This window comes from Chanodichthys erythropterus, chromosome 13 (genome assembly GCF_024489055.1).
Source record: "Chanodichthys erythropterus isolate Z2021 chromosome 13, ASM2448905v1, whole genome shotgun sequence".
NCBI classification, from domain to species: domain Eukaryota; kingdom Metazoa; phylum Chordata; class Actinopteri; order Cypriniformes; family Xenocyprididae; genus Chanodichthys; species Chanodichthys erythropterus.
In genome coordinates this window covers 10732043-10756394 of record NC_090233.1, presented here as the reverse complement: position 1 = coordinate 10756394, position 24352 = coordinate 10732043, and the positions used below count along the sequence as shown (strand labels likewise).

At 36.5% G+C, this 24352-nt stretch overlaps 1 protein-coding gene across 2 annotated transcripts in view; it reads left to right on the top strand.

Moving 5' to 3' along the window:
• Positions 1-20234, top strand: part of rps6ka4 (ribosomal protein S6 kinase, polypeptide 4) — a 31773-nt gene extending 11539 nt beyond the window's left edge. Inside the window, exons 10-19 of one of the 2 annotated variants that reach the window (XM_067405761.1) lie at positions 1870-2031; positions 5367-5492; positions 5585-5718; positions 7423-7516; positions 7729-7899; positions 11710-11907; positions 12039-12198; positions 14370-14533; positions 15106-15340; positions 18471-20220. In XM_067405761.1, coding sequence (XP_067261862.1) covers positions 1870-2031; positions 5367-5492; positions 5585-5718; positions 7423-7516; positions 7729-7899; positions 11710-11907; positions 12039-12198; positions 14370-14533; positions 15106-15318 — 1422 coding nt within the window. In that variant the 3' untranslated portion in view covers positions 15319-15340; positions 18471-20220. Of the gene's footprint in view, positions 1-1869; positions 2032-5366; positions 5493-5584; positions 5719-7422; positions 7517-7728; positions 7900-11709; positions 11908-12038; positions 12199-14369; positions 14534-15105 lie in introns of both variants that reach the window. The other variant, XM_067405760.1, reaches the window with a different exon arrangement.
• Positions 20235-24352: the final 4118 nt, after the last annotated feature.

The window sequence follows — 24352 nt, the reverse complement described above, 5'->3', positions numbered from 1 at the left end:
ATATTAAATAAATTTAATTAATTGAGTATTAATTAAACTTTAGTGTGGGTATTCAGCTAAATTAAAACTTTAATTTTGGTTTCTGTATTTTTAATTACTTTGGTGCATCACTACTCTGTCATTTCTCCATCCTTGTCTCATCTTTTCTCTATTTCCCTCTAGTAATTGTTTGCAACCCATTTTACTTCTTTAATGTGACCTTTATTAAGTGGGGAAAGACGTTGGACTGGCTTGATTTTATTCATCGGGAATTGATTAGATTGTGAACAGTAGTTATAGGACCGATGGTTGTAGGGAGGGGTTGAAAAACAATGGGGCTTGATGTTTGAAAAGAAAAGTCATTTCAGAGACAGGACAAGTTATTGTATTTTGATTAATGATTAAAAAGGTAAACATTAAGAGACAAAAAAAAAAAAAAAAAAAAAAAATTTAAATGGGTCATTTTTTACTTATTCCCTGAGGCCCACTTAAATTATCAAGATTTTTGCACCAAAAACTGTCATAATTTAGTTTTACATTGCTTTTTGTCCTTTTATATGATGAACAAATGGAATGTTAATGCCTACTGTTATGATTGGATAACCGTTTTACTAACAGTATGAAATTGCAATGCTTGTTTATTGGTTTTAAGTAGGTTTAAAGCCTAACTTTCACAATACAACCCACACTTAAAGTAATCTTTAATCAAAATGTCACAGCTTGCTCTTCCTGTGATATGACTTTTCTCTGCTGACATATGCAAACATGTACTGCAGTTAAGCTAATTGCATTGCCGGTGACCAGAGAAAGCAGTTGTTATGTATATCTATCATTATTTCTGTTACAAATATTCAAATTATTGCAGCACTGAGTAAAGTTTTAAGTACTGAGATAAGTTTATAGTTTGGATATAAATGCTGACGTCTACGAAAGTGATCATAATAGAGCAGATCACCTTTTGAAAGTAACTTGGTGCTTCAAATAATTATTATATCAAGTACATCGTTACACCAGTAGGTGGCGACAACTGACTGTTAAAAAATGTATTTGTCATTGAATCATTCAATCAAGAGATTCGTTCAAAAACGTTGATTCATCCAGTAATGAAACAAGTCAAGTATATGAGTCTTTGAATCAGTTTTTTTTTTTTTTTTTTATATTTCACTGAAATTAATTAAATTAGACTGCAGCACTTAACATTTTTTCCGAACCTCCAGTAAATTACTTTATTTTGTTTAGTTGTATGTTCAGAATCGTGGGAGAATCGTGATTTCTATTTGAAACACAATAATGGTGATTCTTAATTTATCCAGAATCATGCAGCTTTATTGTATTCATATCTGCCTCCATTCTGGTGTGCTACTCTTACTTTTTTTTTACACCAACTGATGGATAAAATTAAGTCCCGTCTTATATATTTTTTTTCTCATTCAGTTCGCTGTTTCTCTCGAAAATGTCACAATATGGAAGTTAGTTGCAACTTCACAAATCTGTGAATCACAGATTTGTGTAACAATTTATTTTAAGCTTATTTTCAGTAAATTTAGAAGTTACAATGTGTTTTTAATGCATGTCAAAGTCTTATTTTCTTATTTTCTCTTTTATGACCAATTTAAGCCCAAACTGATTTTAGTTTCACAAATCAGAAAGTGTCCAAATATTTAGTATTCATTTTAAACAGTATATCTATTGTTTCATACTGTTTACATGAAATATTTAACCAGAAAATCTTTTTTTAGAATCTTTTTTCTTTAAACAAACAAACAAAGGCACTTGACACTTCGTTATCTAATACAGTGACCTTCATGCATATTTAAGTGGCTTAAGTGTCCACATACTTTTTGGTGTCACTGTAGATTGTCACACAACTCAACTGGTTGGTCTCTCTAGGGGTTAAACTGGTCGGACTTGGCAGAGAAAAAGGTTCAGAGCCCATTCCGACCAGAACTACGTAATGAGTTGGATGTGGGTAACTTTGCTGAGGAGTTTACAGGAATGGATCCAGTCTATTCCCCTGCCAGCACACCACCTAGTACAGACCGTCTGTTTCAGGTATTCGCACGCACAAACACACCTGTCCCTGTGTCCCTTTCATGCATACAATACATTAAATCTTTTTTCCTGCCACAGCCCTCCATTATTAATAGCAACAGATAGTGTAACTGTACACATACATTCACAATTACAGCACAGTAACTTAATACTTAGTCTCCTTGATCAAGTCACGACACACACTTTTTAACACCTTCTCTGTCATGTATACCCTGTTCCACGATGTTCTATTATTCAGCTTAATCTCACCCCTGCTGAAACCGCTTGAACCAACCTCAGCTGGCCAAAACAGACCAGTCTAACCAGCCAAACACCAGCTTTACCAGACTGGAGACTAGCTAGACCAGTTTATAGAAATAGTTCACCCAAAAGTGAAAATTCTGTACTTGCTCATCTTCATCATTCTAAATCTTCTTCTGTGGAACTTTTTTTAAGAATAGAATATTCTGTCAGAATAGCTAAAACCAGCAAGCCACTTAGGTTGGTTCAAGCTGTTTTTTATGGAAGCTTGTTTCCACCATGAAATAGAAAATAAAAAAGGTAATTGTGACTTTTTATCTCACAATTCTGCCTTTTTTTTTCTCAGAATTGAGATATAAATTCAGAATTGCGTGATATAGTCAGAATTGCGAGATATAGTCAGAATTGCGAGATATAAAGTCAGAATTGCGTGATATAGTCAGAATTGCGAGATAGTCAGAATTGCGTGATATAGTCAGAATTGCGTGATATAGTCAGAATTGCGTGATATAGTCAGAATTGCGAGAAATAAAGTCAGAATTGCGAGAAATAAAGTCAGAATTGCGAGATATAAAGTCAGAATTATGAGTTATAAAGTCAGAATTGCGAGATATAAAGTCAGAATTGCGAGATATAGTCAGAATTGTGTGATATAGTCAGAATTGCGTGATATAGTCAGAATTGCGTGATATAAAGTCAGAATTGCGAGATATAGTCAGAATTGCGAGATATAAATTCAGAATTGCGAGATATAAAGTCAGAATTGCGAGATATAAAGTCAGAATTGCGAGATATAAAGTCAGAATTGCGAGATATAAAGTCAGAATTGCGAGATATAAAGTCAGAATTGCGTGATATAGTCAGAATTGCGAGATAGTCAGAATTGCGTGATATAGAGTCAGAATTGCGTGATATAGTCAGAATTGCGAGATATAAAGTCAGAATTGCGAGAAATAAAGTCAGAATTGCGAGATATAAAGTCAGAATTATGAGTTATAAAGTCAGAATTGCGAGATATAAAGTCAGAATTGCGAGATATAAAGTCAGAATTGCGAGATATAGTCAGAATTGCGTGATATAGTCAGAATTGCGTGATATAAAGTCAGAATTGCGTGATATAAAGTCAGAATTGCGTGATATAAAGTCAGAATTGCGAGATATAGTCAGAATTGCGAGATATAAATTCAGAATTGCGAGATATAAATTCAGAATTGCGAGATATAAAGTCAGAATTGCGAGATATAAAGTCAGAATTGCGAGATATAAAGTCAGAATTGCGTGATATAGTCAGAATTGCGTGATATAGAGTCAGAATTGCGAGTCAGAATTGCGTGATATAGTCAGAATTGCGTGATATAAAGTCAGAATTGCGAGATATAAAGTCAGAATTGCGAGAAATAAAGTCAGAATTGCGAGAAATAAAGTCAGAATTATGAGTTATAAAGTCAGAATTGCGAGATATAGTCAGAATTGTGTGATATAGTCAGAATTGCGTGATATAGTCAGAATTGCGTGATATAAAGTCAGAATTGCGTGATATAGTCAGAATTGCGAGATATAAAGGCAGAATTGCGAGTTATAAAGTCAGAATTATGAGTTATAAAGTCAGAATTGCGAGAAATAAAGTCAGAATTGCGAGATATAAAGTCAGAATTGCGTGATATAAAGTCAGAATTGCGTGATATAGTCAGAATTGCGTGATATAGTCAGAATTGAATTGCGTGATATAAATTCAGAATTGTGTGATATATTCAGAATTGCGTGATATAGTCAGAATTGCGTGATATAGTCAGAATTGCGTGATATAGTCAGAATTGAATTGCGTGATATAGTCAGAATTGCGTGATATAGTCAGAATTGCGAGATATATAGTCAGAATTGCGAGATATAAAGTCAGAATTGCGAGATATAAAGTCAGAATTGCGAGATATAAAGTCAGAATTGCGAGATATAGTCAGAATTGCGTGATATAGTCAGAATTGCGTGATATAAAGTCAGAATTGCCTGATATAAAGTCAGAATTGCGTGATATAGTCAGAATTGCGTGATATAGTCAGAATTGCGTGATATAGTCAGAATTGAATTGCGTGATATAAATTCAGAATTGTGTGATATAGTCAGAATTGCGTGATATAGTCAGAATTGCGTGATATAGTCAGAATTGCGTGATATAGACAGAATTGAATTGCATGATATAGTCAGAATTGCGTGATATAGTCAGAATTGCGTGATATAGTCAGAATTGAATTGCGTGATATAGTCAGAATTGCGTGATATAGTCAGAATTGCGTGATATAAAGTCTGAATTGCGTGATATAAAGTCAGAATTGCGTGATATAGTCAGAATTGCGTGATATAGTCAGAATTGAATTGCGTGATATAGTCAGAATTGAATTGCGTGATATAGTCAGAATTGAATTGCGTGATATAGTCAGAATTGTGTGATATAGTCAGAATTACGTGATATAGTCAGAATTGCGTGATATAGTCAGAATTGAATTGCGTGATAGTCAGAATTGCGTGATATAAAGTCAGAATTGAATTGCGTGATATATAGTCAGAATTGCGTGATATAGTCAGAATTGCGTGATATAGTCAGAATTGCGTGATATAAAGTCAGAATTGCGTGATATAGTCAGAATTGCGTGATATAAAGTCAGAATTGCGAGTTATAAAGTCAGAATTGCTTGATATAGTCAGACTTGCGAGATATAAACTTGCAATTGCATGTTATAATTTGCAGTTGTGAGGGGGAAAAGACTGACGTTTTTTCTCAATTGCGAGTTTATATCATGCAATTCTGACTTTATAACTCAATGAGAAAAAAAAGTCAGAATTGAGATATAAATACAGAATTGCGTGATAACTCGCAATTGCAAGAAAAAAGTCACCTTTATATCACGCAATTCTGACTTTGTAACCCATAATTCTGACTTTATATCATGCTATTCTGACTTTAAATCTCGCAATTGAGGGGGAAAAAAGTCGCAATTACCTTTATTTTTTTTATTTAGTGGCAGGAACAAAACATAGTATTTTGATTTTACTGTTGTCAAATGAATCTCTGTAGTGATTCAGTCTCCTCTTTCTCTCAGGGCTACTCTTTTGTGGCTCCTTCTATCTTGTTCAATAAGAATGTGGTTATGGCGGATGTTCTGGACGCTCATGTGAATGTTGACCGGCCTGGTTCTGCTACAGTCCAGCGCAGTTCTATGCTAAAGGTACCTTTTTAAAAAAAAATAAAAAATCTTTTTTTTTTTTTTTTTGGTGGGTAACAAAGGTAAAACATCATTGTTTCTTCTGTCTTTTTCAGGACTCCCAGTTCTTTCAACACTATGAGCTGTGCCTGCAGGGGACGCCACTGGGCGAGGGTAGTTTTTCTGTCTGTAGGAAGTGCAGACACAGGCAGAGTGGCCAGGAATACGCTGTAAAAATCATCAGCCGAAGGTAGAGACATTAAACCAGATTTGTTTATTGCCAAAACACATTAAAAATCACATACTGCATGTCATCACTTGAGGTTTTAAAGTCTTTATTCAGGGTTTCCTACGAATTAACAAAGGTAAGCATTAGAAGAAAAAAAACATAATCTAAAAATATATGTATACATTTTTTAGTAGTAAAGTCATTCAAGACTACTGAAAAAATCATTTATGCCCGTTTTTTGTAAAATAATATCTAAATGATTTTAGCATGAGGGGTGTTTGATATTATATAAAAAATAATATATAATATCTCTATATTTTGTGGGATTTTTTTTAAATAACAATAATCAGATAATATTTTGTGTGAATTTCTATGCTGTTACTTTGGCTGATTTAGGCCTGCTGTGGAAAATTGTTTCTAAACTTTTATGATATTTTATATGGACATTATAGGGATGTTACCAATCCAATAAAATCATTAACAACAAAGGCATTTTTGCACTACAGAGGTGGCACAGAAGCTGCATCTGAAGTGGCATTTTGGGCCTGTTTACACCTGGTCACATCATGCTTTTTACTGATCTGATTTATCAAAATGATTCCATTTACACTTGACCACATAAATGTTTCTCCGCAAAACGGATATAAATATGATCTTCAATTCCCACCCTATATACAGATTTCATGGAGTTCACGTCATCAAAAGCAACAAATATGAGCTGCATTTTATTGACCATTAGCTAATTTCAAAATCGCAATAGGAGTGAGTGCGGCAACAGCACTGGTAAGATCATTTAGTCTCATTACTTTTAATGAAGATGATTGTGTTTTGAGCATCTGCGACTTACTTTCAGTTTGATTTGTGGCAGTTTGTGCGTCGGCTTGCTGAAGAGATACTCAGCTGCTCATCTGCGGTGATGTGTGATGCAGTAGCGCTGTCCTATCTGATTATAAAGTTATTTAGCCTATAACACGCTCTCAAAAGTTTATTTTTTAGCATTTTTGGGTTGAATTTACATATGTGGTTTTAGCAACCAGATGCATTTAGACTTATTCAGTTTTGACTGGAGTGCGTCCCAGACCAAGTGGTTTGAGTGATCGGATTTATATCCATCACGAATGCATTTCGGAGGGCATTTACACCTGGTCTTTTCACGATTGGATATCTATTCGATCAGAGAAAACGCAGGTAACAGGTGTAAACAGGCACTTAGGTGAATTTAATATGGCTCAGAGGTGGCATAAACGCATTTTCGCTGCAAATACAATTGTGTAAATAATACCAGAGTTTTAAATTGTAAAAAATAAAATTAATATTGAAAAATGTTTGAAACTAAAACCACCAGTAGGTGGCGGAAAGTCCCTGTGTTGAGTAAGCCATTGAATCATTCATTCAAATGATTTGTTCAAAACAGCTTATTCATTCAGAAACTAAACAAGTGTCTTTATGAATGGGTTATTGAATCATTCACCTAAATAATTAATAAAAAAGCAGATTAATTCAGTAATGAAACACTGCTGTTTGTTGCTCTGAGATGTGCAAAAGAATTTCAATTGACATTTTAACTGCATTCTAAAATGCTGCATCATGCAGTGAAAGTTTGTGCTCTTGAGGCATGTTTTTGTAAAGTGAGTGATATACTTGATAATGTCAGCTTGCATGTCATTAAATCAACAATAAAGATATCATCATTGACAATTCCCTACTTTCTTTCTTATTTTGTAGGATGGAGGCCATGACTCAGAGAGAGGTCGCAGCACTACGCCAATGTGAATCTCACCCGAACATCGTCACACTCCATGAGGTCTATACCGATCAGGTATGCCTTTGCACCACAACATACACCTAGCTATTGAAAATCTGCTGTTTTTAAGGTAATTATAATGACTTCAGACTAAAAAACATGTTTAATTTTTTGATCTTTTATATCTGATCACTTATAAAATATACACTTAGTTCTGCTTTTTTTAATGCCCTTTATGCTAGTACTTTTATTTTTCATTCCCATTTTCTACATTCTGTCTCTCCAAGTATCATACATATCTGGTCATGGAGCTGTTGCGTGGTGGAGAGCTTCTGGAGCGAATAAGGAAAAAGAAGGTGTTTGCAGAATGGGAGGCCAGTCAGCTGATGAAGAGCCTGGTGTCAGCGGTCAGCTACATGCATGAGGCTGGAGTCGTACATCGAGACCTCAAACCAGAGGTAGAGAGATACAGAGAGAAAGAATTACAGATTTACCTGATTTTTTTTATTAGGGCAAAAGTGATTAGGCTTAACTAACAACACCCTAGTAACCACTTGAAAAAACAACTCCAAACACCTTATCATTTTGTCAGTGACGTTTGCACAGGCCACTCACATTTTCTTCAGTAAATGTGCTGATCTGTTCCATTTATCCATCATAATCTGCCTAGATTTTACAGAGGAAAAGTACAGCTTTTTTTACCCCAACACCAAAATTGTAATTAGTTTTGATTTAGCTGAAGACCAAAAATGTTTATTTAATAATCAATTAGTTAATCAAATTTAGTTGTATATCAAATTGAGATGTATATAAACATTTACATTACACATACGTTTCTATATCAATAACATTCAGGGCAGATTTATTGAAACATACACTACCGTTCAAAAGTTTGGGATCGGTAAGATTTTTAATGTTTTTAAAAGAAGTTTCGTCTGCTCACCAAGGCTTAATTTATTTAATTAAAAATAAAGTAAAACAGTAATATTGTGAAAAATTATTACAATTTAATATAACTGCTTTCTATTTGAATATATTTTACAAAGTAATTTATTCTCGTCTTGGCAAAGCTGAATTTTCAGCATCATGACTACATTTGATACATTTATTATTATTATCAATGTTGAAAACAGTTTTTTTTTTCAGTTTCAACTTTTTTTTTCAGGATTACTTGATGAATAGAAAGTTCAAAAGAACAGCATTTATCTGAAATACAAAGCTTTTGTAACATTATACACTACCATTCAAAAGTTTGGGGTCAGTAAGAATTTTTATTTTTATTTTTTTGAAAAGAAATTAAAGAAATTAATACTTTTTATTTAGCAAGGATGCATTAAATCAATCAAAAGTGGCAGTACAGACATTTGTAATGTTACAAAAGATTAGATTTCAGATAAACACTGTTCGTTTGAACTTTCTATTGATCAAAGAATCCTGAAAAAAAATATTGTACACAAATATTTTGTACAATTGTAAACAATAAATGTTTCTTGAGCAGCAAATTGACATATTAGAATGATTTCTGAAGGATCATGTGACACTGAAGACTGGAGTAATGATGCTGAAAATTCAGCTTTGCCATCACAGGAATAAATTACATTTTAAAATATTTTCAAATAGAAAAGTTATTTTAAATTGTAATAATATTTCACAATATTACTGTTTTTACTGTATTTTTAATTGAGTAAATGAACCCTTGGTGAGCAGACGAAACTTTTTTTAAAGACATTAAAAATCTTACAGATCCCAAACTTTTGAGTGGTAGTGTACATTAAATAATGAAGACAACAGGTTAAGTATAAATCTAATTAATATGTAACGTAGCGCATATATTGCTCTTAAATGCATTGAATGGTTTGAATGGTTTTCTGAGGTAAATGTAATGTTTCGTGACATTGTTTACAAGCTGTTTTATTCACATCTTCTCCGGTTGAAACACTGATTGAATGATTATATGAGGCATGATATATTTAAGTAAGTTGTACTGTTTCTTTCAAAATACCTTCTGATGTTCATTCATGTTTATTTCATGCTATAACTTGTAGTAAAGAGGAAGAGTTTATCAGTTCATGTGCCACTTGAACTGAGGAGCAACAGCGATCTGTCTCTTTAAAGGTGCCATTGAACATTTTTTTTACAAGATGAAATATAAGTCTAAGGTGTCCCCTGAATTTGTCTGTGAAGTTTCAGCTCAAAATACCCCATAGATTTTTTTTAATTAATTTTTTTAACAGCCTATTTTGGGGCATCATTAACTATGCACCGATTCATGCTGCGGCCCCTTTAATTCTCGTGCTCCCCGCCCCTGGAGCTCGCGACTGCCTTAAACAACATAAACAGAGTTCACACAGCTAATATAACCCTCAAAATGGATCTTTACAAAGTGTTCGTCATGCAGCATGTCTAATCGCGTGAGTATTGTATTTATTTGGATGTTTACATTTGATTCTGAATGAGTATAAAGAATGAAGTTGTGTTTATGAATTATACAGACTGCAAGTGTTTAAAAAATGAAAATAATGACAGTCTTGTCTTCGTGAATATAGTAATAAACGATGGTAACTTTAACCACATTTAACAGTACATTAGCAACATGCTAACGAAACATTTAGAAAGACCGTTTACAAATATCTCTAAAAATATCATGTTATCATGGATCATGTCAGTTATCGCTCAATCTGCCATTTTTCGCTATTGTTCTTGCTTGCTTACCTAGTCTGATGATTCAGCTGTGCACAGATCCAGACGTTAATACTGGCTGCCCTTGTCTAATGCCTTGAACATGAGCTGGCATATGCAAATATTGGGGGCGTACATATTAATGATCCCGACTGTTACGTAACAGTTGGTGTTATGTTGAGATTTGCCTGTTTTCCGGAGGTCTTTTAAACAAATGAGATTTACATAAGAAGGAGGAAACAATGGAGTTTGAGACTCACTGTATGTCATTTCCATGTACTGAACTCTTGTTATTTAACTATGCCAAGGTATATTCAATTTTCCATTCGATGGCACCTTTAAACAAGGTCATCAAAATGACATGTATTGTTTACATTTTTTTTATAGAATTGACAGAATTTGAAAGCTGAGACTTTGTTTCATATCAAGTAACTAATTACACACCATGTCAGTCAATGATTTTGGCTCTCCAAAAATATTTTGGCCGAAACCCAAAATTCATTTTTGCAGAATATTTTTACTTGATAAAATTTCAGTGCATCCCAAATACTAATGTTGTCATTATACTCAAATTTATAACTTCATTACATTACCTTCCCATTACAAATGTAGTGAAACGCTGTAATCATCTGTCCACAAAAGTGTTGGAGATTATGCGAATGTGAAAAAAATGAAAGGATAAGTGGTGTCTCCCAAATGCACATTAAACTCACAGCATATGCAGAAAAAGGGATTAGCTGCATTTACTGTGAACTGAGCCGCAAACACCAGATCATGATCTGCACACACTTATTTAATTAAAACACACACTGCGGTGTGTCTCAACTGGCTGTGAGAGAGAAGAGAGAGCGAAAAAGCTCAGCTGGTATCGGTGTATCGATAAATTAGTAAAAAATGAATATTGAGAATCGATAAGTATCAACAAATATTATAGAAATATTGTAGGTTTGTTGATGTTTGAACAATAGAACCGATAAATGAACACAAGGATGGACATCCTGATATTTGAATTCTTCAATACATCAACTAACATAGAATGAAGAAGTGAGCAGCCGTAGTGCCTTTTTAATCAATTCTCTCTAAATGTATAAAAGGATGCTGTCATGCATTGAGAAAAGCATTATGCTCCCATCTGTTGCAGTACTAACTGGCCGTGCTCTACTCAGTTTCTCGTTCTCTCATTCAGATCTCCCGTCAGCTGTGTGATCATCACTCATAGTTTGCTTGATTTCACTTCTGTGATATTATGTATTCAGCATTCACTCTGTGCTCAGCTATCCATGTGCTGATTTCGTCTACGTGCTGTGGAATTTTAATGTGCCGTCCACATCTGACGACTGTCGACATTAATCTTCATCAGTGGGATTTTTTTCCTAAATGAGATTTTTCAGCCATCACTTAGAACAACCGCCTCACAACGCAACACGCATTGCACGTTTCAATACATCGCGATGCATCATAATTGGTTCAACCGTGCCAAAACGTGCACATGAAGTCAAATTACTATAACATAGATCCTCTTGTGGTTTATTGTCAATGCATAGCAGTATGTCACGTATTGTCTCTCTTTTTTTCACCTCCACTGGCAGAACGTGCTGTTTGCTGATGAGTCGGATGACTCCGTGTTGAAGGTGATTGATTTTGGATTTGCGAGGTTGTTTCCAGCGGGGAGCGGCAGTGCACCCCTGCAGACCCCCTGCTTTACCCTGCAGTACGCCGCGCCTGAGCTCTTCCACAGCTCGGGATATGACCAGGCGTGCGACCTCTGGAGCCTGGGGGTGATCTTGGTAGGTGTGAGTGTTTATGTGTTTATGAATGAAGTACTGTTCTAGACTGTTCTGCCATATGTATTGTTTGAAAGTTTGTTCAAAAATGTAATGTAATATGCTGATATTTTTAATGTTCTTCTTTTTGTCAGTACACCATGCTCTCTGGCCAAGTTCCATTCCAGAGTGAGAAAAAAGGCATGACATCATCACATGCAGCTGACATCATGCACAAGATCAAAGAGGGAGATTTCTCATTGGATGGAGAAGCCTGGAAGGGTGTGTCCGATGAGGCCAAAGATCTAGTGAGAGGTACTAAAAGTGAAAGAATCAAAACTTGTGTGTTTATTATTATTGATATAATTAAAATTGCACACCTGGGTTAATTTGAGTTCGGTTTGTTTGGATGATGTGAGTCTGATTTTCCACACTCGGGTACACATTCATAAACCGTAACTGAGTCTGCATAAAAAGGTGGTCTGGGGTACAGTTCATGTGATCTCCATTATGATTCGCTGCTGATTAAATTGCAGTTCGATGCTATAGATGCTGTAAACCCTACGTTGTGGGAACAAAATGTCCCCACAGGGACATTTTTATTGGTCATTATGAGGAAAATAGCAAATAAATCTTACAGAATTATGTTTTTTGAAAATGTAAAAATACAGAAAGTTTTCTGTGATTGGTAGTTTTAATGGTAGGGTTAGAGGATAGAATGTACAGTTTGTACAGTACAAATGAAATAAAAATGAAGCATAAACCATGTGCCTGTATAATGGGTCCCAGTGATGTAGTGTATATGGAGAAGAGGAGAGGTCCAAGAACTGATCCCTGAGGAAGCCCGATGACCAGTTGATTTGCTTTGGATACCTCCTCCCTCCAGGCCACCTTGAAAGACCTTATATCTATGGAAAGTCCACATAAAACATGGAAACCCAACATGTGTGTGTGTGCTCACTCACTTTCCCAACAAGCTGGACTGATACACTGCAAGCGGAGAGATAATCCTTTGTACTACTTTTGCAGAAGATAGATGAAAGTGCCATTCTGTGTTGACACTGGAAACAAAACTGAAGGTTTAAAAGCCAAAGCACAGCAGTGAGGCACGTAACATTATCCATTTTGCTGCCTTCTCTCGCATTGTTGTTACCTAGCGACAGAAGTAAACAGATTCCATTTTGATGACAAATGTAGTGCATTTCTGACCCCAAAAGTACTGTAAAGGTATACTCATTTATATATATATACAAACAAACATAGGAGAATTGACAAGCTGTTGACAAGTTAAAATGGTTTTCTGCCTTGCTGCTCATCTCAAAATGGATGTCATTTTAAAAATGTGGAAATGAGCAGAAATAAGTTAACACAACCTCTTATTTACATGAGGTAAACATTTGACCCAACTGATTGTTCAACTAGTAAAATGATTAGCCGTGAAAGTCCAAATTTATATAAATGCATGTATTAAATGTTCAAAAAAATATTGCATACCATAATAATATCCCAAGTTTTTTTATTTTTTTATTCATATAAACAGTTTCCAGAATTACAGTAATAAAAGTGTCCATATTTTAAATGTGTGCACATTATTATTATTTTGGATTGATCCCTTCTTGTAAACTCTGAGATATGGATTCAGACAGCAAATAAATTACCACATGACCTTGGTGTTTAAAAAAAAACAAAAAAAAACAAAAAAATAACAGTTTGTTGACTGGGAAGTTTTGCACGGGTGGTGGTAGAAAAACACTGACATTCTGGATTCGGACGGCAATAAAATCACTTACCTGTAAATTTGGAAATGACCTTACGTACCCATGAGAAACAATTACTGTCTGAATATGGCTATAGATTCCTTTTTTTCAGCTCTGTAGCCTGTTTTGTCCCAGTGCTCCAAAATCAGTAGGCAGTTTCTGAGATGGGAAATTATCCTTCCATATACAGAAAATCTGTTTGGATAACCTGAATGTGTGTCATTTAAATCAGGTTTAAGATTAGGGTCCAATTGAGGATTCACTCAGAAAAGCCCTTGCTACAGGATCTACTAGTTCACAAAGTCTTCTGTGAAATTGGTGGTGATGATCCATAGTTACTGAATTGCAATCTTTATGGGTTTAAAGCACTGAGACATGTGAAATTTACTTGCGTTCACCCAGTACTTGGAGTCTCTATTGATTACGACCTGAAATAGCTGCGAAATACGTTTTAATACCACTCCAAAGCTTTTGATGAGCGATTCCTGACCCAGCCATCAGGGACCCGCAGGCACTCAAACGCATTTCAGTCCAATTTCAGCACAAGTGCTTGTTATTATAGCTGTCATCTGATCATCTAGATTGAGATGGATGAGGTTCAGTGCCCTGGTGGAAGGAAAGAGTGTGGTGTTCCCTGAGGATGGTGGTTTAGTGGCTGAAGGATCCTTATATTGGCAGCCCCTAAATTAGCTTCCATCTCAAGTTTTATCTCCCTCTTCATTTTCACAGGTTTGTTAACGGTAGATCCTGAGCGACGGCTGAAGCTCTCGGCTCTGAAGGAGAACGCTTGGCTTCAGGGAGGTGGCGTCATGTCCTCCACCCCTCTCTGCACCCCTGATGTTCTGGAGTCCACCGGCCCGACCGTCCGTACCTATGTCAATGCCACCTACAAGGTCAAGTATATGCATTTTTTCTGATGTATTGAGTAGTGATGCACCAGAGTAAAATTCTTGAGGGGAAAAGTCATGAGGAATGTTATTTATTAAGTACAGTTACTAGCAGTACCAAATGGAATAGCAAAAATAATGTTTGCTTTTATGATTGCGGATTTTGGTACATCTTTTCCTTTCCCAGCATAAGGGAGATTAACCAGTTCATCTACATCTTACCTACATACAATACAAGACCTGTTTGTCTTCAAACCACAAAAAACATAATATACATTGCAGCATCACCTCTTCTCACAGTGTCAGGATCCAGTCTCTCTAAACCCCTTCTTTCTGAGAGCCTAACAACACCTTAATGGCGTTATTGCCACTCTGACCAAAGTGCACATGTGCTCGGATGTCATTCACACAACTTCATGAATGAACTCCGTGACATCATTCTGAAGTTTTCCCTCTATTCCGAATCTCTAAACTCTGTCAACAGAACTCACTGCGTAGTCTCTGCTCCAAAGGCGATGCGAAGATGTCACAAGACTCATATCAATGCTTAGCATGATGATATCTCTTTGTTCCCACAGGCATTCAACCGGGGGAAGCGTGAGGGGTTTTTCCTTAAAAGTGTCGACAATGCGCCGCTAGCAAAACGTCGGAAGATGAAAATGACTAGTACTGGTGTGGAGACGAGGCGCAGCTCATCCTCCTCCTCAACTTCCTCCTCTTCCTCATCCGCTTCCCATTCCAAGACGCAGAATTGCCAATCTCTGAATCCCCACGAGGACCCTAAACTGTGACATCTTCTGTTGCTTTGATGTGGTGAGAGAATGTATTGCAAAGGCCTTTGCAGAATGAAAGAGACCTATAGAAAAGACTAAACGAAATATATATATATAACCTTGATATGGCAACAAATTCAACATTTGTCAAAGTCCCTTCAGGAGTAAAACTGGTTGGCAAGATCAACTTTTTCAAGTCATATGGAGGAAAAGAGGATTTTTAATCACAGTGGCTCTCTGTAAACACAATGCCAAGGAAATGATCTACATTTATCAAAGACTCGGATGGCATTTCCTTTGCAATTTTTTTCATCATTTGAGACTAGACATTTTAATGAATGTAAAAATGCTTTGTCATGTGGTGGGTATCCACTTGCATTTAGAGAGATCTATAACCGTAAAGACGATTGAAACACGTGAAAATGAGATCAGGGAAAGCTGAAATGTTAGGGAATAGTGGACAAGAGAGCAAAGCCATATGTGAGTGGATGTGTATTTTAATGTATTTTAATGATCCACCGAGCAAAGCTTTATGTGAATCTTGTACAGGCCTTTTACATATCACTACTTTTAAGAAGTTTTCTCGATGTTTGCATGGTATAGTATTTTAAACGTTTTACATTTTTAGAAACCTATGAAGTCAGACCACACAAAGTCACTGAATCACCAGTTACAATAGGTCTTGTCAAGGAAATTGATGAGGACACTTCCTCCTATACACACTTTTGGGTGAATCTCACAAAGAAATGTCAATTGTATTTCTCATCAGTCAAAAGAAAAAATTACATTAATTTTAAGGATCATTAAATGTTAACTATTATTAATGATAGTTAACCTAGTCATCCCTCCCAAATTGTGTGGAAAAAAAATCTCTTTACTTCAATAAAATAATGAAAATCATTGTCCAGTTTAAAAAAAAAATTAAAATCAGCACAATTAAATTGTCTACAAATGCAACCATGTGTAGTTAAAACTGTACTAATGTGAAAAATTGTGAAACTTAGATTTTTCATATATTAATTTTGTCATTTGTAATCAAAAAAAGTCCTATAATTTGTCTTCTATTGCTCAATGCAAAATAATTTCTCTTTTGGGGCTTTTGATGTGAAATCTACCCAGATGTTTCTTGACAGTTTCTGTGAGATTCACCTTTTACTTCCTTGTGTGTTTTTATTGCTAGTTATCATGTGAAGTTTGTAGAGATCACTTTATATACCATCACTAACTTATGCCGGGTTCAGACTACACAATATTTATATGTTACGATATTCACTGCCAGATTATGCGATTTTTGACTCCTAAATTCTTGTGGTGTCGTGGAAAAGAACCCTGTCAGATTACACATCTTCAGGAAACAAGAGCGTAAACAAACATTGGCTACCAAAGCAGCGTTTTAGCTTAATGCTAATTCCAGTACTCACCGGGTTGCTGAAGCACCTTTGCGGTCTTTCGCCATCATTTATATTTTTTTACTCATGGTCATGGCAGTCCCTCGAGAAAACATCATAAAGGCAGGAGCATTGTTTCCATATCTCCATGAACCTTTTCTCCATTGCATAATTCCACCTAGCAGCACCAATACCATTGTGTCTTTTGTTTCGCCATGTTTGAAAGCTCTGTACGGAAGAGCTTCTGTGCTCCTATTGGTCAGCGTCACAGATGTGACGGAACCCATCAAGAGGACCAAAAAAAATTAAACTTTCCATCTTTCGGTTGTGACATTGTGAAGCATTGCAGACGCAGCATCGTCGGTTGTCATCCACTATTACACAATATACGAGATAAAAGGATTGATTTTTGTGTCCTGACGCCCATCGTCAAGTTCGGTTTATTTCTAAAGCACATTTAAAAACAGCTGCAGACCAACCAAAGTGCTGTACAATACAAAAAAAAAGAGTACACAGTAAATAAACAATGAACATACTAAAAGCAGAGGAAAAAAAGAGTTCTGGAAAGTTTTATGACAGGATTTGAACTCCGATAAAGTGGAAGCCGTTCTAATGTGATTTGGTAGGTTATTCCAAAGAGTGGGGCCAGCCACTTCAAAGGCTCTATTTCCCCTTGTCTTCAGGCGGGTTCTGGGGATCTGAAGGAGGAATTTGCCCTCTGATCTTAGTCCTCTTCAGGGAGTGTAGGCGTGGAGTAGGTTTATCAAATAAGAAGGTGCTAGATTATTTAATGATTTGCAGAAACTTGATTCTATAATGAATCACCGGCCAATATAGGGATCTCAGAAGGGGCGTGACGTAATCAAATTTTTTAGATCCCTTCAGTAATCTACCGGCTGCATTTTGAACTACTTGTAGGTGGAAGATTTGGGTCTTAAATATGCCATAATAGAGGGAGTTGCAATAATCCAGCCGAGGGTGACCATATGTGCCATTTTCCCCTACATAAAATGTAGTTTTGGTTTTGTTTTCATATTTGCGGAAGGTAGCGTAGTGATAAAAAAATTATTTTACCAATAGCGTGCATTATACATAATCGACCAATCGTGGCTTGCGAGAAGGCTGGATCTACAGAGAACGGTCAAAGCATTGCAAATACGACAACATTTTAATGCATTGCATGAAGACTGTCGATAAGAACAGTGGCTTGCACAGACCTCCGTTTAGAAATCGCGTTCAGGGTGCACATCGATATGACCACTTTCACGATTAAAGAGGCAAGGGCTCAAACCATTTTAGGCAATTTAGAAATCCTGGACAGGATGCGTCCTGGGAAAATGGCACATATGGTCACCCTAGATAAAAGCATGGATTGCAACCTCTAGAGAGAGAAACTTGAACCTACAGTTACTTCCTAGTTACTACTTCCTAGTTACAGGCAAATAAATTTGCATATCATTGGCGTAACAGTGAAAGGAAACGCCATGTTCCTAAAAATGGAACCCAGGGGAAGTAGATAAGGAGAGAAAAGAACAGGTCCTAGAACAGAACCCTGAGGTCCACCACAAGTTAGACTGCCTAAAGAGGAGGGGAAACTTCCTATTTTAACAGAATGGCTTCTCGTTTTCGAATCCTCACAACACCCTACGTCAAATCGGGCTGATATTGTGTAGTCTGAACCCCGACTGATTTTAAAAAGTTTTATATGTGAATCGGTGGCTTTCAGAATCAGATTGCCGTCATCTTTATCAGTGTACTTGAAATGTTGTGCTTTTTTAATAGTGCGCACACTCTTGTCTCTTCTACTGAGCTGAGGGATCCGAACATCCACTGCCTGTTCAACTCTATCGACTGAAAGGGCTGAGGTTCACAAGACAGCAATCAATCCTTCACATTCTTAAGGGCTTTCACAATCACACGAGTGACCCTCTCGCACTGACTAGTGTGAGAGAAGATGGCAGTGGCATCTCTTCCTATTTCTCTTTGTTATTAACCATATTCACAGCCATTTGTCTTGCAATATTTTAACTTGTAGTTTGATGTACAAGCATTCAGACATTTTAGTGTCGAGTCTTTCTGCTGTATAAATCGACCAAACATTTAGGATTCAGACTGCGTGCTGAGCTGACGGTTTTATTAAGATGCAAACAGGTGTCGAGTCCCAGTAAAACACCTCCAACATTGTTATATAAACTATGCTTTTGTTTTTAAGAGGTGTGAAGCTGGCAGGTATGAACAATTTAACAGTCAAATTGATTGTTTGGCACTGTTTTTATTGAAATGTCATATTCGTCTTTTGTTTGTGCCAAAATAATCAGTTAATGGAGGATAATATTGTCTATAATACAGTTTTGCACACGAGACGCACTAGTCGGGGGGGGTTAATGCCTTTGTTTTTCTTCAAAAGCGATGCATCTATCGGCTTTTCATTGATGGAAACGGTGCAAAGAGTGGAACATATTCAGTACATTCTGATCTGTATCTCCAAGGGGTTCAAATGCATGACTTTGCTCAGCATCTGTAATCAAAGCATCTTTCAGATGTAATCAGCAGAGTTATGTCACACCGTATAATGAATATGAATTTGTCTTTTAAGGGATTATGAACACACTGATTTTACACTATTGTTTTAGGTAAATTTGAATTTTGATTTCTTCTGTCGCACAAATGTGTCATGTCATTGTGTTTTGGGCTTTAAAACAGTAATTTTTTATTTATTTCTTTTTACTTGCTATCTATATCTTTATTCACAGTGTTATTGGCTTTCTGCTTAATGTAGTTTAGATTTTTGTTGTTTAATTTGTCAGTAAGAACAAGTCATCTGCTCTTATAAGATCATGTGCACTGTTAGTTATACAAATGTACATTTTTGATAGCAAAATTTTAATAGATATGATTTGATGTATAAAGGGTGAGCTTGCTGTGTTTGTCTTTTATGGCTTGAGTTTGGTCTGTGTATGTTATGTTACAGTTCAGATTTGCATGTTTTGTTTTCTTTTTTTAAAAATGTTTCTTGATAACTTAAATGTTCTGTCTCTGCCAAAAAAAGTAAAAAAAAAGTTTTGTAATAAAGAATTAAAGAGCGGAAATGAAATACACTGTTATAAGAATAAATTAGATGCATTGTGCATTAAGAACAATCCAAAGCATAAAATATAAAAATATACTCCTCTCTAAAAAAAATTCTGTCTTAAGCCATTTTTTTAACAAATTTCATTGCTATGATGCCATCTGATTCTTCATATCTATTGCAATATATATGAGTGCTAAGATACAGTAAAGAGCAAAAAGTGTAAGAGCAGTACTAATGTCCTGCATTGGCCCGAGATAGACAAGTCTTGAAAGTGTGCCAGTGACTGTTGGCAGAGTGTGAAATAAATGTGGAAATGAGAAATGTTATTCGTTCCAGGCATCTCCACAGTGCTAATCCTTTATTCTGAACACCTTATTGCAGTTTTGAGAGCGCGTGTGACCAGAGCGGTCTTCCAAAGAGTGTGTCACCACAGGGCCTTGTGGGTCCATAATCCATTATTGGCCCAAACCATCTCGATGGTGAGGGTGAGACTAGCTCTAAATGTTACAGTGTACATCATATACATCACAGGATAATTCTGTCATTTTTCTAAACCAGCAAATGCCATTTCCACCACATCTTGAATTGTTTGAGCTGTTGTGGAAAAGACTTTTTTTAATTTTTGGAATAAAATTGGCTGACTACTTAGTCTTTGTAAGGCTAATTTCATAGCTAGCAACTGTTCAAATCACATGAGCTGTTTCAAATGTGTTTTTAGTACCTTTATGGATCTTGAGATTGCTGTCTATGCAGGCCTCACTGAGCCATCGGATTTAAAGGTACAATATGTAATGTGTTTTGTCTGCTAGAGGTCGCTAGAAGCCTATTCAAAACAAAGGCGTAGGTTGATGACGCCAAGTTTTAGAGCGGAATCTTGGGACATGTGATCTCCATCTCTACGGACGGTACAAAAGAATAGGGATTGGAGTCTGGAAGAAATCATGTTAATGGATGCGATTATTAACGTTACTGTAGTATGAAGCAGAGCAGGAGCGAGTGTTGCGGGAGCTGAACGAGGAGCTGGAGCGATTGCGCAACACACACCGCGAGCAGCAGAACTTTTATTATGACACAGTCGCCAGCGCCACTTCCGGTCATGAGTATGAGGTAACGCAGCTCTGTTTATCATATTAGATACATTTTAGAGTGTTGAAAATGATGTTATAACGTTACTCTGTGCGTTCGCTCGGCGACTGCTGTGAGACACTGTTACGCACTGCAGTAAGATAGATTGATTTTAGAATATCATATTAAATGCTGGATGGCTTGTGTTGAAAAATGACATGCAATTAATTTTAAAACATATTGTATGATGGAGAAAATTATGTATTACTGTTACTAAAAATAAAGCTGCATCTGATTATGCTAGCTACTTCACAAAATAATGTTTTTCTCTGAGGCATGGTAAAGCATGGTACTCGAAAAAGAAAACATCAAGAAAATTGATTTAAACAATAAGATTAAACGTGTTGAGCTATATAACAATTTGTTTTCTGTCTATAAATATATCAAAACAGTTGTTCTCTGGTCTATTAAAACATGTAAATATTAAAGCGTCTTTGGTGTTTCCATGGTTTCTACGGAGGGTAACACGGGTATGACGCAATTGACAGGCGACTCCTCCCGGAGCCTTGGTTAAAATTGCAATTTTATCATTTGGGATATTCTAAGTACTCAAGTGAACAAAATATATATAACACTGGCCTAGTGGCTTTTGGATATTTTGCTGTAAAAATATTACATATTGCACCTTTAATCAAAAATATCTTAAATTGTGTTCTGAAGATGAACGAAGGTCTTACAGGTGTAGAACGACATGAGGATTATGAAAAACTAACCTTTAAAGCTGGTAAGCTAGCTGACTAACGTAGCTAGCTAAAACCAGCTGAACACAGCTTGACCACCTTAAACCACATCCAGCTTAGGCTGGTTTTAGCTTTTTTTTTCACCAGGGTAGTCAAAATAATCTGCAAATTATTCGAAATCGTGTGTTTTCTGTCGTGTTTTCTACATATTCTATGTAAAACTAACGACTCGCGAATGAATCACTGTTGATCTAATAACTGAACTGAAACGGTTCGTGATTCACTTCGATTCATTCGAACAGTTCAGTTTCGCACAGAATCGTTTGCAACGTTTTTTTCTTACACCATAAGGTATTTTATAAGACAGAAAACAAAATATCGCTAAATGAAATGATATTAACCTGCAATCCTTTGTACTATATTATGAAACAAAACGTCCTATATCGCGTTGATGCATCTTTTTATTGCCCGCGTGCAGCTTGTGAACGAGCAACTTACAGCAGGTAAAGACAATTTTTACCCTCACTTTTTTGATGGGCGCCTGTACTGATGAAAGGCTAGAAACTCTCCTGCTGTGATGTGAAACTGCTAAACATGAACAAAAGATGAGGAGAAGCGTATCGAAGTTACAGTATATGGTAGGCTATAAAACAATCTTAACGATGTGCCATGACGTAATGCTTCAGAGCAACACCTTATTTCTCTCGTGCAGTGTCTAGTAAAGCACACCAGATGTCAGTGCGACTCCTACTGCCTCTCACCAGGATACTGTGCATTGAAAGCTTCGCGTAAAAACGGCCCTAATGCGACTGTCAACGCGTCATTAATCAAAGTGATGTGTAAGCGGATCATTTGCATAGGAAATTGTGATATATGGAGCATGACACAAATGGATATGAATGGAACAGTAAATCAAAGAGATTCCATCAATTATAATTGGCCCCTTCTGGCTGTGACCCAAGGTCTAGTGGTAACTGCTAACACGCTTATTATTTCAGAAGCTTCTTACAATGAGGCAGACATACAAGCACATGTGCGCGCACACAAATGTCTTCACATCAGTGCCAAAAATGAATGAAAGCCTGCTACATTTCAGTCTGACCTGTAGTAAGTTAAAAGTGTCTCACACTTTTAGGTTTACTATAGTATATCTTCTCTCACTGCTGAATTATTGAGCTCGTGGAGAGTGAGTGTGACCCCACCGGTGTCAGTAAGAGCATTGAGCTTGATTTCATGGCATATCTTCAGATTTCTGCATGAATTTTTCATTTTGCCTTTCCAAAAAAGTGTTTCATTATTAAAAAGCCAAATATGAGTACAGCACTATGGGCCACGCAGCACGCAGAGAGAATGTGCTTGATTGTTGCTTACAGTGACACCTCACTACTTTAACAACATCTACTTTTCAAGCCAGAGCCCTGCGGAAGGTATAGGACTGTCTAATGCTTCCAGGTAGATGTTAAAGTACTATAAAACATGATAGTACTTTTAATGGTAAAATTTCCCTTACTCTATAACTTTGACCTAATCAAACACACCTGATTCAGGACATCAGCTCATTAGAGACCCCTATACTGCGTCCGAATATGCCTACTTTTTTTACAAAAAAAAAAAACAGTATGTGAATTCATAGTATTCATAAAACGGTAGGCTAAAAGCACTTTGGATGATCGTCTACTTCTGGCGAGAAGTGCGCATTTGGTGGACACTTTATGAGGCCACGGGAGAGGATTTGTGAATGAGGGTGAAGCAACGCAACTGACGCCATAGGTCACATGACAATAGCCCTGTTTCCACCGAAATTACCCGGAACAATTTGTCCCAGGAACTTTTTCCCCCACAGACCTGTTGCTGTCTGCGTTTCCATCGCGGTCTAAAGTACCGTGAAAAAGAGTCCGGTGATGTTAGGGTTAGCGCACGACTTTCCAGTTCCCACTGGATTTCGTCCTCTGCATGTAAGCTTAATAAAGCCTGAACCTCATTGTTGGTCCTATTTTTTAAACTCCATTGTTGATTTGAGTAGCAAACAGACTTTTCAAAATGGTGGTTGAAATAAAACACTGCATGGAGTCAACCAGGGGTGGGGGAAGATGTTTTAGGTTGGGTGTATTTAATATACTTAAAGTAGCATTTATTAAGTATATATAAAAAGCGTAAAAACTCCGGGAAACAACAAGCATATTGCTGAGAACACTGCATAGCCCATACACCAGACATTTGACATTTAACTGCACTCAGAAAATACATTAGCCTAAGTGTTTTTGTTTTTTTTTTGTTTGTTTGTTGGTTTTTTAAAGAATTATTTTTGGCGTTTTTGCCTATTATGATAGGACAGTGATTAGGACAGGAAGCGAAGTGGGAGAGAGAGAGAGGGGGGCGGGATTGGGAAAGGACCAAGAGCCAGGACTCGAACTCAGGTTGCCCGAAGCGTATTGGCGCTACATGTCGGCGCGCTGCTCATGAGACCATCGGCGCCATTAGCCTAAGTGTTTAAACAAAAAAGTATAAAACGTTTTTTTTTTCAGTACATCCATGAGATTTCCATGTTCCACTTTTAAGTTACGTGTCTCCTAGCCACAACCTACAGATCCCAGCGTAAATAGTGATACATTATAATATTTGTTATTAAAGTATCAACAACATTCAGAAGCATAAAGCAAGCATAGGCAGTGCTGCGCACATTATTTTGGCATGGCAGAATGCGTTGAGCGTTCCTTTATAATAACTAAAAAGATGAAAGTTTCTTGTGATCTCACAATACCTCAATGACTGCACAATGATTCTTT